Source organism: Fulmarus glacialis, unplaced genomic scaffold, assembly GCF_000690835.1.
Source record: "Fulmarus glacialis isolate BGI_N327 unplaced genomic scaffold, ASM69083v1 scaffold21976, whole genome shotgun sequence".
NCBI lineage: Eukaryota > Metazoa > Chordata > Aves > Procellariiformes > Procellariidae > Fulmarus > Fulmarus glacialis.
This window is the reverse complement of record NW_009219396.1, coordinates 14,049-25,704: the sequence shown is the minus strand read 5'-3', so window position 1 is coordinate 25,704 and position 11,656 is coordinate 14,049. Positions and strand designations below refer to the sequence as shown.

At 37.9% G+C, this 11,656-nt stretch overlaps 1 protein-coding gene across 1 annotated transcript in view; it reads right to left on the bottom strand.

The window, feature by feature from the left end:
• The window catches only part of LOC104078647 (multidrug resistance-associated protein 4-like), a gene marked incomplete at its 3' end in the record, with an annotated part of 46,053 nt that extends 34,602 nt beyond the window's left edge, over window positions 1–11,451 (bottom strand). The window contains exons 1-3 of the mRNA XM_009580359.1: window positions 11,277–11,451; window positions 9,057–9,136; window positions 1,143–1,255 (exon numbers count right to left, since the gene is read on the bottom strand). Of these exons, the coding sequence (XP_009578654.1) occupies window positions 1,143–1,255; window positions 9,057–9,136; window positions 11,277–11,451 (368 nt within the window). The remainder of the gene's footprint in view (window positions 1–1,142; window positions 1,256–9,056; window positions 9,137–11,276) is intronic.
• Window positions 11,452–11,656: the final 205 nt, after the last annotated feature.

Here is an 11,656-nt window from a genome sequence, read left to right as displayed (position 1 = left end):
GACCCTTCACCAGCTTTGTTGCCCTTCTCTGGACACGCTCCAGCACCTCAATGTCCTTCTTGTAGTGAGGGGCCCAAAACTGAACACAGGATTCGAGGTGCGGCCTCACCAGGGCCGAGTACAGGGGCACGATCACCTCCCTACTCCTGCTGGCCACACTATTTCTGATACAGGCCAGGATGCCGTTGACCTTCTTGGCCACCTGGGCACACTGCCGGCTCATGTTCAGCCGGCTGTCAACCAGCACCTTGAAAGAGCCTTTCTTAACATACAAATTTTTACTATTTCAAGAGTGCAATCCAAATGAATCAATTTTTTTTAAATGATACAAAACTATCCTGTAACGTAGATGTAACACAAAGAGGTATAAGCTTCCCAAAGACGTGTGACATTCAGTTCCCAGCCGAACTCTCATCTTTTGCTGTGAAAAACTGCCCACACTGCAGCCTCTACCTTTTGAAGAACAAACACATCTGGAGTTTTCAAATCAGCTGCAGAGTTCACCAGGCAGCCATGGTATCAGCTTCAGCAAGAAAAAAGTTCTTATGTTCTGCTCTTATGAGATGCACACATAACCCTGGCAGCACATTTCTTATGAGATGCAGTCTTTTTTGCTGATAATTCCTTGTCCCACATGTTTGTTTTGGGCATAAATATGCATAATGATTTAACACACACACACACGACAACTATATGGCTTCGTAATTCAAATTACCTCTAAGTTTCTCCTTCTCTCTTGAATCAAAAACGAAATCTCCAGTCCTTTTGCCAAACAGTGAAATCCTAATTTGTTTGTAAGCACACATTGTCCTATCTATAGTATATCAGTAGTTTAAGGCAATCTAGAAGATTTGTACTTATCACCATTTGGAACAGGATTGTTACACTCTATGACTGACAGCAGAATTAAAAGATTTCTAGCTACTGTGAAGTGTAGAAACGTTAATGATCTTCAGAAGTCTTAAAAACAATCATCACTTTGAGCTGCAGATGTGAAAGTTTGCCATAATGCTTAAAAAATCAGGTAAATACCTATAAATAATATTAAAAATTCCCACTCTGGCACCAAAAGCAGAAGTAGTACATATAGAAAGACGGACCAAAAAGAAAAGGAGAAAACTGCAGAACATAAGTTCACTTACATCAAAGTATTTCTTTGCCCTCTTTCACAGTAAGAAAAGCAAACAAGAAATCCAACAGATATAAGGAGTGCCAGACGAACGGAATCTCTCTCTGGAACTTTTACAAATTCCACCTTAACCAAAAGGGGGGAAATTTCCAGACCACACAGAACTGGAGCACATCACTGGACTTCCACACAACCATCCTGCTTTCTACTAGCTGAAAATGTTTTGAGAGTACTGTGATAAAGAAACCAGAGAAGCCAATTTGGAAAAGAGCTGATTTAAACCCGATCAAAGTTTTGTATTTACAGGTTTTAGTTGGACATACCAAAATAAATACTGCAAGAACGATGACATTTTTGTCTTCCTACCGCTAAGCCACAATCTGTTCAAAATCTTAGAGAAATGAAGAGGAAGACTGCATCTCGCGATGCTCGCATGCTCTAGACAAAGAAATACAGAAGATAGAATTCCACTAAGTGAAAGCTAGCTTTATTTTTCTGAGTACTATACTCAAAACAGCAGTATTCCACATTTCCTTGAGAAAATGGAAAGAACAGCACAATACCAAAAGTAGTATCTACATAGTTACTATACAAATAGAGAAGTATAAAAACTAAAAGAAAAAAGAGTTAAGAAAAACAAGAAAAGCAAAAAAGGCGTAAAGGAAACCCCAGGAAGCAAGATGACAAAAAGGTAATGAAATCACATTTTTCAGTATTATTTTACCTTCTTTCCCATGTTAGATAACTGGTTACATTTCCAAATTTTATTAATAGTAAGTAAACAGAAACCGTAAAATATTAAAACAGTTATGTCATGTTCCCACACTAATTGGTTTTGTTACTGCAGTGGTATCTGTTGCCTTGACACAAGTATGTGGAGAACGACACACCTGCAGATTCTTATAAAAATTCTACACACTAGTGCAAATAGGAAAAATAAATGCGGTGAGGGGAAGGATTGGGCTGGATTACATATGACCACTATAGTGAGAACAGACCTTTAGCCTTCTCTAGAAAACGGAGGTCCAGGTAAACAGGAATCCACCTATTAGCAGTGACTCCAGACTTTACACATTTTATCCCATACACATACCAACAACCCGAGTAAATACGCAGTCCGTATGATGCAAGACACTCATCCTCACATTCAAAGGAAGGTGATGACAGGTACAGAGTAAAGACCAGCAATAGCTTTGGCATAGATTATCTCTACTGCTGGTCACCATCAAGAAGACTAATTGGCTACTGGGATTTAACAATCAAGGCATTCAAGGACAGAGGAACGAAAGGTCAATAAAGAACTGCATTATTTAGACAAGTGTCTGTGCTAAACTCACAGCTCCTGCATGTCGCTCTTGGAGACACAAGTGCAACCCAAGCTTCCTCTTCCTTTTTTTTTTTTGGGGGGGGGAGGGTGGTGGTGGTGGTGTGGGATGATGATGACCAGGCAGGCAGGATGGACAGTTTTTTGTTTGTTTGTTTTTAACAATGCAGCATATAACCCCTTTTTATTTCAAAGAAAATAGCAAAACTGAAAGCACGTACGAATATCAAATGATCGTACCAAAAATTAGCTTTTTATCATAAAGATCATTTTATAACCTTTTCGGAAATTAGAGCTCAAAAGTAACCAATGAAAAAATATATAACCCTATTATTTTTCTTTAAGTTTTAATTGGGTCTTTCATTATGCACTAGCAAGATGCACTGTAGTATGCATCTTGGGAACGTACAGTTAGAACATCAGTTCCACAGAGAAAAAGTTCAGTGAGATTTCAGTAGTCAAGTGCCACCAGGCAACTGTTTTTTAAAATTTATTTATTTTTCATTTAAACCTCAGCACAGCTGCAGAATCTTGTGATCTAACCATCAAGCAAAACTACCAGGATTCAGCAGAAGGGAACCAAAAGGTGTCTCCAAGATACAGGTCTGCTCTACGTACCAGGCTAAAGAGAATATGCTGACACTTAACGTAGATCCCACCACTGGTTGTTTTCTCACAACATATTTATGATCGTATTTTAAATGTACACATGCAAACACACAAAAGAACTGTTCTTTAATGAATAAAAATGTCTCTTAAAACTCACACATGCATACATACAAAACCTGGCTAATCTGGAAAAAACAACACAACAAACCTCCCAGAACCCCACCTCTCACAGAAATCGCAAAATAACAACGTCATTGTTAAACTAAAAGATCCTGGAATTCCTTCTACACACTTTCCCTGACATCTTCACACAATAAAATGCAGGGGTCAGTGGTACTGAAACAAGGAACGGCAGTTCCACTCTTGTGCACATACGAAAGCAAGTGACCCAAGCTATTATTCCAGTCTGAGGCACTTTTTGTTCCTAATATCCAGATGCAGCAGCTTTTTTTTCTTCTTTCTTTTTTTTTTTTTTTTTTTAAGAAATGACTGTGGACACCTCCTTCACATTTTCCTTTTCTTCAGCATTTTCACTTCATAAAGCTGCAGTCAATGTGTTTTGTGTGTGGTGAGAAGGGAATGGCACATTCAGTGGTGGTCTCAGCCACAGCCTACATTGGTGGCTCAAGTAGTCTCAGGATTAGGTCTTTGTGTGTGATGAAAGGATATGAAAAGTCAGTTATTTAAACTCAGTCAAGCTGTTGATTTTGGGAGGAAAAAGGTTTTGCAATTCAGTTTTCCTCAATAAATCACTGCCCTCTTCCAAGGGCAGCTGCAGATAGTTCACATGTTCACAGTGTTCTCCAGAAACAAAACAGATCATGATTTTTTTTCCCAATTCAACATGGGGGAAGAAATCAAACTGAAGGGGCCATCACATTAAGTTACTCAAATTCACTAGAAACTAAAGCAGAAAATCAACTCTGTTAACAGGTAATGAGATCACTGAGGAATTAAAAGGGCAAGAAACTACAGGAAAAAAACCCACCCTTCAAAATTTATCATGATAATTAACAAAACAAAAAAAACCTCTGAAATATATTTCATCATCCTATGTATTCAATCAGTTTATAGATACAATTTTCAACCAGTAGTTTATCAGTTTGGGTACGCATCCTGCATCACCTAAGACCACAGTTTAAAGATGTTAAGCCTCTGCAGATCTCTCTCAAGTCAAAGTGAGATTCAGGTACTAAAAACAAGCCTTTGATGAGCCCTCAAAAATATAGCATCCAAAATACTGGCCACTTAGGAATAGGGCTAACGTGCATAAAATACTATTAAATATATTGGATTCTCAATTCCTGATACTTCCTCATTAAATTCTTTTATTCTGTTCCTTGGCTGACCTTTTCCTAAATTAGTATAGTGTGTTTTATTAGATTGAGCTAGACATTGCTATGCATTGTAACCACAACATTTTAAACTACAAGCCCCACACCTACCAGTGAAGTCGACATCAACAGAGCCTTGTACTCCCACAGAGCTTAAGGCAGGAGGAGGAACAACACTTGGTTACAACACTGAGTAAATCAGCTGGTATTTTCAGAGGAGCCAAGAAAATTAAGTAACAAAATCCCAGTCATCTTAAATGACACCTGACTTCCTTAAGTCCCTTTGGACTTATTTATAGGATGATCGAGTTCGTACCAACTAAATAAAGCATTTCTGCAATTATTTGCGTTTGGGTAGTTCTTTGAGGCTGCTGTCAGGCCTGCCCTCTGATTAAACTAGCAAATGCATAAATAAAGCATATATATGAAGTCGATGTTTAAATCCCCTTAGAAAGTTTTAAAGCACTGTAACGGCCTTTACACAAGTAGTCCCTTACCTGAGGAGATTGTAACTTAGTTGGAAAACACCTGCCAAGAAATACGTAACTCAGGATAGGAAAAAGAAAGGGAGATGCAGAACTGAGGCTAAGGAGGCTAACTAAGGCAAGTGATTAAAAATATGCAAGCTCACAAAAAAAAAAATACACCACCTTCACTAAACAATTTCATTCAGCTTTTTGACTATCTGAATCAGCCTACAAACGTTAACTACTACCTGATTTTACAAACATATTTACTGCCATATTTAGTAGAAATAACAAGTGTTATAGTGAACACAGAATTGCTTTTTATTTTATTTTTCAGGAGAGCTGGGGTGGAACCTTATGGCCAGCCAGAATCCATTACAGAAGATAAGGCCCAGGCTTAGACTGAGGACTGTAAAGTTTAGTTTTCACTTTAATGAGCTTTGAACTGGACTGTAAACATACAATTAAAGATACTTCAGCTGAAGTTCCTAACTTAACCTTTGGTTTCTTTTCAGTTTCTATACTTCACATCTACCCACAGAGTTCTGTTCAACAGCCATATAGTCAAACATAGCTATAAACGTGTTCTCATAAAAGAGACTTCTTTTTTATTTATAAATCTGGTGGTTACAGCAGTAATTTCTACAAAAAGATAGTCAACTGCACTAACGTGACATGTCTCATATGCTGTTAAGTTTCGTAAGTTAGGAAGAAAAAATGACTGCCTCCTTCTAGTGAAGACTGCCCCTCCTGCCCTCAATCTCTCCAGACAGGTGAGAAAGAAACAATGGCAGGAACCAAAGAAAGAAAGGATGGCAGGAAACTTTAAATGTAGTGAGACTTGCTACTTTGGGAGCTACTGCAAAGCAACAGTTTTGCAAAATCTAGCCAGGTTTTCAGAAGAATACGCAAGGTCTATAATGCATTTTTGTGCTTGCCACATACCTTTTATTTTTGCTTTAACAAAAAAGTGTATAGTAACTATCCACTGTCTTGAAGAGAACTGACTGTTTCTTCTTCATTGACTCAATAGAAGATGTAAAAAATTCAACTCTTTTAGTTCAAGGAATTAATTTTCATCCAGTATAGCTGTCTAGACTAATCATGCTCATTATGATTGTAGTGCAGTGTATAAATCTTATTAGGGACTCTAAAAAGAACATTATCAATTTTTAGCATTGCCTTAAAATCTGTACTCAGTGTAATTACAAAATTCTCGAAACTAGTAGATTTTAATTATTTATTTATAGGTATTTAAATGGGCTCATATTGTAGTTTTTGGGTGTCCAATCACATTGTGTTTATTTGTGCAGAAATTATACACTCACTTGCCAATATAGTAAAAGGGTAGAATGCTTCACAGTGATCCTAGGAATAACTCAGAAAAAGGACCACTTCTTCAATGCAAATCCGCTCAAGAAAAGCCCCTACACACAAAGTAAGATGAACCAGTTACTGCATTGTTTATTAAGTTTCACTTGATTCTTCCTGACAACCATTTAAACAATGAATGTTGGGAAATGTCTCTCAAAGAATCAACAACAATGGCTGGGATGAGAGCTTTTATATTTAGCTAATACTGTGTTTAGAAAGGAGAAAATATTTCTTCCTGAAGGGATTATAGAAAGTCTTATAAAAGACACCTGCAAACAAAACAAGTGACAAAAGATCTCTATCATAATTGATAACAGTTATCCTTTGTAAAGATCTGTGCTTCTTCAGAAATAAATATCATCTCTTTGCTATTGAATTTCAAAAGGCATCCACTAACCAACAAGCCTGCCGATCAAGAATAGTAAGTTTCAGAAAACCTATCAAGAAGGAAGTGCTTTTGTCTTATGGATAGCAGCGCATTATTAATCAACAGTAAGTTCCTAAACTTTCTTTTCTGATACCAAATAGAACAGGCAAGCTTTGAAACATAGTATCATTTTAACAGTGTACTGGACATGTAACATCTACTTTATTTTTTTGAAAAGGCATACTTTAAGAATACTTAAAATACAAGCTTCAGAATTTGACAAATTATTCAATAGCCAATTTAAAAGAAATGCAGAAAGTAATCAATGAGGGGAAACATTTACAAAATGCGGTGTACAGTAGGAGCTTGAAAGAAGAAAAAAATCACATCTAGAGCAACAGCCTTCATTCTTTCATCCCAGACCAGTTAAGTTTTGGTAAGCATATACTGCCAGTATCTACACTAGTCAAATAACTAGGTTTTCCAATTCACTAGTAGATGATTTGGTCCTCTGTATGTGCCGTGCATAGAGGTTACCTCCTTTCTTAGCCTTCTTTTGGAGCAAACCGCTTGGTTCCCTCAGAAAAAAAGACAGTTTGCTTCAGGGTCTGCTCCCAAAAGGAAGTATAGACAAGACCACACCAATTTTGGCTCCCTCTGCTTACGCAGACTTCTCTAACATTTTCCCAGCAAATTTTGCATCCTCAGACAACCCCACATGCCTTTAAACCACATGCCAGGGCATGCAAACACCCACTCAGTTTCTTGCTATAAAAACACCACGCAAGTGGGCTGCAACACAGCTCCCACATTATTGTAAATGCACGGAACTAAAGAAAAGGGTTAATCATTTTATATCAGGACCACAGGACCCAGAGGATGCTCTAGCCATGAGTAGTATATAGTATGAACATACACAGTGCAGTCTGCCATAAAGGGGACAAACCTATGCAAATACAAACCCTGCTGCATTGCTTGGTCTAACGGCCAAGGAGCACTGTGCAAAAGAGACGGGTTTGACTTTGTGGATGTAAATCCTACGCTAAGAGGAGATGATAAGGATTGCAGGACAGTCTGAGCTTCCAGCCAAAACAAAAGACACATACGTATTGTCCCAAGAGAGCTGAAATAAAGTAAGATATTCTGTCTAATAAGACAGTTAATGAGACTGAAGAAAATTTGGAATATGTATGAACAGTAGAAAATGAGTAGTATATTATAGGAAGATATTTATATTGCACTTTCAGGAAAGAATTTGTCAGGGCCTTAAAAGCCCACGAATTCAAAATCTTAATATTCACTATAAGTAACTCCCTAACTCACAAAAAACCCCAATTGCTTTAATTGATAGGTAAAATACATCGTCTTCCTTTCTTCCCCAAAATGACATGTGGCACCGTAATGTTTTGAAAAACAAACACACACCTCAACTTTAACAACGTCACTAAACTAGGAAAAAGACTTTATCTTAAGAAGTGTTTTTACTAACTCCTTGGAATAATTTTTTTTTTTTTCCTATTTTCAAGAGTTCAGCATTAACAACATGATTAAACTGCTCAGCCTGAAACGTCTTTGGTTTATTTTTAAAGAAGTCAAAATAAGGTTTAGATACTGTATAAGCTATCTCTAAGAGACGAAGCAAAGTCAGCAATAGCACCTTAAGAAACGTTTCTGACTTGAGCATGACAGGTCGGATCCACTATGTGGATCCAGATGATCCACCAAGTCATTTCTTTCTCTAGCCTCTGTGATTCTGTGTATTCTGTGATTCATGTAATTTTGATATAGTATGATCCATTTTTTTGCAGCTTTACCCTTCTGCATTTTTTTACAAGGAGGATTAATAGCAACTGCAACAGAAAAATTACCTTGATGTCATATATAATCCTTTCTCCTTTCATCATCATAAAAATCTCAGTGCTTTGTCCATCTTTCTTGTCTGCAACAACTTATTTCACTTGTTCCTATTAAGACTATTATATTCACCCTATTACTACTAATCTTTTCTTTGTAAATAGCCACACCTATTTTAATCCAAAATGGTGTGGTAAGCATTTGATTCTTTGTGGAAGTAGACACGTAATTAGGTTAATCTGTGCTATCTTTTCATGTGAGTTGATTGTTTCTTTACTATGGACATATTTCTTATAACAGCAATAAGCTTGCCAGATTGCTTGGAGGCAAATCAGGAGCAATTTACCAAGCATGTAGCTACTATGAACTGAAATCTTGACATAATAGCAAGCTGTGTATAGCCACTCCTACCTGCCAGTTATTACTCATGTTAGCTTTTTACTGACACATTAAATTTCAACCGCACCTTTCTTACACAAACAAGCACTTTCATTCAACTCAGCTGCATCTGTGACAAATAGCTGATCTTCACCAAAGCATACAGGAATTTAAATTCAGAATGCAGTGCAGAAATCTTTGACAGTAGCAACTGAATTACCTGCACGAAGTCCAAAAACGTCAACGGAAGCAAGTCATCCAGGTGGCCAATATCCTTGGAGAAACGATTTAAGATTCTTCCTATAGAAACAGGGTTCGAGAAGAAGAAGAAAGTAAATATAATTCCTTGAAAGATCAAAATATCTTAAACACACCATATTTTACCATTTTAGTAACAGTAAAAAGGAAACAGCTAGAATCTAAAGATAAAAAGTTACTTTTTGAAACTACCATGAAGGGAATCTTTTACAACCACTGCAATGTATTTTGAAGAAGAATACTTCTTTACAAATGCTTTTCACCCAAATATAAAATCTTTACTTAAACTGCTAGGAAAAAATTAAAATGGGCCTTGAAGATAATAGTTCAATAGAATTTAACAGATGAAACACACATGCTTTATATGCTCAACATGTGCAGGTCAAGGTTTACAGTTCAGACAACTTAATACAAGTTTCACCAAGTAACACCTGCCAGAATCTGCTCCTACCCTTGACTGAAACTCACTAGTGCATGCACGTCCCAGATAGATCATAGTCGATCTAACTGATCCTTTTCAACATTTTTGTTCCCACCCCTCCACCACTATACAAGGATTCAAACTGCAGGCATTTCTGAAACGAAATTTGAGACAGATTTGCATTCATGCAGCCTTACATTTATACTTATTCAAAACCTCAACAATACTGATCTTTATTAAAGCTAATAAAACAATTTTTAATCTGCTGTCAGTGAAGCATTTACACTTCTCTATTTTCCCAAGTTCTACTTGAGTGAAAAAATCAGTTATAGCAAGAGTTCTTTAATAATTAAAGTCACAACGCTGTCACCCGTAAGTGGATTAGTATCTTTCTCTATTAATCGATATATCTACTCACCAGGAAAGAAACTAAGCTAAGGATGGGAATCTGGCCTTTTCTAAGGTGTGTAATGCCCGTACATGCATTCACATTGCTTTTTTATCTACATATATCTTGATTCAATTATTACTTCTAACTGGTACAAACACATTCACCGCATTGGCAACAAAAGACTTTTTTTTTTCTCTTTTCAAAGGAGCTCATTAAACTGAAAGTAGTTAAGTTTAAAGTTTCCATGGAGTGCGTTGGAGACATAATTCAGAGATAAGAGATACTGAAGTAACTTCTGTAGCAACCAGCATTCTAGTTTTCTGTTCACGGCTGTCTCGGAATTATGAATTTTGTTGCACAACGTTAATTTCTTTTTTTAAGGGAATTTTTGCTCCACACCAAGCAATATGCAAAGCATCCTCTCCTCAGGCCTAGGACACGACTCCAAAGAGAGACACGGGTGGCAAACAGCTTGTTCTGCAGTACTTTACTACCAAAGGCAGTTACTTAAGGCAGACAACAGTAGAATTCATCCTATTTGTAGGCTTTGCACACAGAGAGGAAGGATATATAGCAGCACAAGACTCAGCAAAATCTCTTTCATCTGTTTCTACTGGGAATGGCAGCTGGGGATGTTCCCTTTCACTTATTTCATGTTGGGGTAGATACATCAGAAGGAACTCCAAGGCAACTTTTTTTAAGGTTTCCTTTTCCTGTGATTTCCTTACACGGAGACCGGCCATGAAAGAGTGATCTAGCACATATTGCATGTGTGCTGCAGCTAAGACTTCTTAATATCCCTAAATATCACATTCCACGTTATTTTCAAATGAACCAAGACTTCACTTAAAAAAGAAAATCAGTCAAAGAGGTTAAATGCTTCCTTCTGACAGGGCTTTCCTTAGCGGCCTGTCCAGGAAGGGCAGATGAGGGAAACAAGATGGCATAATGGATTGGGCTCAGGCTATTAGCAATCTGTTCCCAGCTTTGCCACTTGCCTCCAGAGTGACTTCACTTTATTTTAGAGTGAAGAGCAGAGCAAGGAGAGATGACAGTACCAAGCCCCTCCGTGAAACACTGTGAGACCCACCGATGACAAGCTGTATGCAAGGGCAAAAGATTACTCCCATAGTGAGCAAACCCCACTTTAATTGCAAACCCCACCTTAATTCAGCCTTAGAATCCCCCTTTGCCTCTTAATCCCAAATAAGTTTTATTTGTAGTGGTTTCAGACTGATATAAGAAGCTGCTGCGCAAAGGCCATCCCATGCGATGCTGCCGGGAGGCAGCAAGGTCACTCAGGCTGGCTACTTTCCATGGCCATAGCACAGGTCAGGTCAATGCCGGCACCTCCAGGAATCAAGCGATGCCTTCACGATCTCCCTCATCCCACAAGTGGAAGAGCACATCCAAACTTGTTCCTGCAAAAAGCACTGTGCTTACTCTCATTTTGTATGGTAAGGACGAAGCCTTAAGGGCTAGAGCAGAGAGGCCATTACAAAATGCTTGCTGTCGAAAGCGATTTAGTTTCAGTTCCAACAGCATCTCGGAGTTCGGTTCTCATTTCTATTGAACAATGACCCATTAAAGTTGCTCAAGAAGAAATTTTGCAGATTTTGAGTCTGGGTTTTCGTTTTTTTCGGCAATTGTTTGGAGGCTGTGACAATCTCCAGCCATTTTCTGAGAAAGTTTCAGTGTTGCGACAAGGAGAGCTTTAGGCTGCAAAGCACGATACAGATCTGTTCTGGAG